The sequence below is a fragment of the Cryptomeria japonica genome, chromosome 1 (assembly GCF_030272615.1).
Source record: "Cryptomeria japonica chromosome 1, Sugi_1.0, whole genome shotgun sequence".
NCBI classification, from domain to species: domain Eukaryota; kingdom Viridiplantae; phylum Streptophyta; class Pinopsida; order Cupressales; family Cupressaceae; genus Cryptomeria; species Cryptomeria japonica.
Window position 1 is genome coordinate 277,277,991 of NC_081405.1, and position 2,211 is coordinate 277,280,201.

The window sequence follows — 2,211 nt, forward strand, 5'->3', positions numbered from 1 at the left end:
TGCACATAATTTAAAGTAAAAAGAAAACAATTAAAAGGTTTGTATTTGAATTATTACAATTTGAAAATTGTTAAGTTTGGTAGAATAAGCTTATAAAGTAGGGGCCCAACTATGTAGGGGCCCAACTATAGAGGATAAAGAACAAAGAAATAGAAAATTTAGAATTAGAAAACTTGTAAAGAAAGCAAAAGGTGAAAGAAAATTTGATTCAGTTATCACTCATATGAAGGCACTAAAGGAACAAATGCCCAATGATGACTCATATGAAGGCACTAAAGGAACAAATGCCCAATGATGAGGGGAGAGAAGAACTATGAAACTTAGTGTAGACCTACAAATAAACCATTATAGTATAAAAAGTAATTACTATAGGATATGCGATGAATGGGATGAACATGGAACTAATGATTGACATCCATATTATTTAGGTTTTATGGGATGAAGATGAAAAATAACAAGAAGCCTAGTACAACCATCATGCTGAAATTAATGGAAGCATCCGTAAAATTTACAATGTCTTAATACAACGTTTGTGCTGTTATAAATAATAAGAAATCTTAGGAGTAAAACTTATACCTCATTCCAAGCCGGAGTTTGAGCTATACTTTGTAATATAAGTCACGTAAGATATATTTTACTACCTCAACGTATGCAATGTGTTTTACCTGTAAACATTCTATGACACGAATTATACAGAGCAGTTGTGTCTATTATTACACTGAAATTTGCCACTAACTGCATAGTCTTTGATTTCTTCAGATTTTTAACGAAATAGTTGCTTCCAATCTGTTCTTACTTGGCATGTATTTAAAAAAAAATTAAGAGTAGTAGTCAGGACGCTGCGTTGGGCCATTCTTACAGAATCATCGACTTAGTTTACAAGGTCTGCAAACAAAATATGCAACATATATTTATTATTGATAAAGGAAACCGACATATACATCCCTTGGACGTAAGCTCTATTTCTAGAACTGCTTATTTTATATACTATAACTATCAGTGAGTATAATAACTATCATTTTAAACAGAGGAAATTAAATAACTGTTTGCATATACACCAGCTCCCATGTTCTTTAAGGAATGACAGAATGCCCTCCGCCTCCTCCACCAAAGCCCCCACCATGGCCTACACCACCACCTCCACCCACTCCCCCTCCGCCTCCTTTTCCTCCACCGCCGCCTCCTCCTCCTCCTCCTCCTCCACCTCCTCCACCGCCACCGCCAGCTCCACCACCTCCCCCAACCCCACCGCCACCACCTGCTCCTCTTCCTCCTCCTCCAACCCCACCTCCAACTCCTCCGCCAGCTCCTCCTCCACCAGAACCACCGCCGCCAATTCCTCCTCCATGCCCTTTGCCATGTCCTCTGTTGCCACCCACTTCTCCCACAAGTAAAAGCACTGCGAATCCTAGCACCAGAAATACAAGCTTCGATTCCATGGTTATGAAAACCTCAACTTGTGAATGCTCTAATAGATCAATTTCTATGGCTTTTATAGACACTGGAAACTTACGATAGGCTTTCTGATAAGATTGCATCGTTGACTGGGATTAATGAGATCGTTGAGTAGGGCGGATAATTGCCTTTGCATTGATTTTTACCAGTAACAGGCTTGTGAATTAGCCCACATTCTCAACTGTCCCAAAGATCAACTTGATACAAATCACATTATTTCTGTTTTTGTTTCAACTTTTAGGGATATCCTGATTTAGTTTTTCAACAATTTTAATGGACGTGACAATATTTCAAGTATTACGGATATCATTATTAAGTTTTAGTCTTAAAAAAAATAAATCAAATTGGAATATTTCTTTGTAGACATGGTGATGTGGTAAGTTGCATGATGAATCACACTTCTAAACCTTAGTTATAGATAGATAAAAGACCAATCCACATTTCAAAAACAATTGAAATCCTGCAATATCCATGCAACCACTGCATGTGCTTACATGACTACTAGCCCTTCTCTCCTAATATTTTATATTATACATCCTCTTCTATGATTAGTGAAGGTTCTGGATTACATATACTTTGTGTTTGATACTGTTAGAGCTCCTCTTTACTAAAAAAAAGGTTTAGAATTAATAAAAAACATTGTTTCATAAAGTTGTATAGGGAGTAAAATAACTTTTACATAAATATAGGACAAATAAAAATATATACAATCAAATAAAGCTAAATTTAGGTGTTGGTTAGTAAGTTAATAATACA

General features: G+C 36.2%; 1 protein-coding gene across 1 annotated transcript; it reads right to left on the bottom strand.

The window, feature by feature from the left end:
- Positions 1–1,073: 1,073 nt before the first annotated feature.
- Positions 1,074–1,538, bottom strand: LOC131065370 (glycine-rich protein 23-like). The gene has a single exon (XM_057999865.2). The coding sequence runs from the start codon at positions 1,536–1,538 to the stop codon at positions 1,074–1,076; it is 465 nt and encodes a 154-aa protein (XP_057855848.2).
- Between the last annotated feature and the right edge of the window lie 673 nt (positions 1,539–2,211).

Bases quoted from the DNA above. Each gene is read 5' to 3' on its own strand.
- LOC131065370 (XM_057999865.2), bottom strand. From the start codon at position 1,538: ATGCAATCTTATCAGAAAGCCTATCGTAAGTTTCCAGTGTCTATAAAA.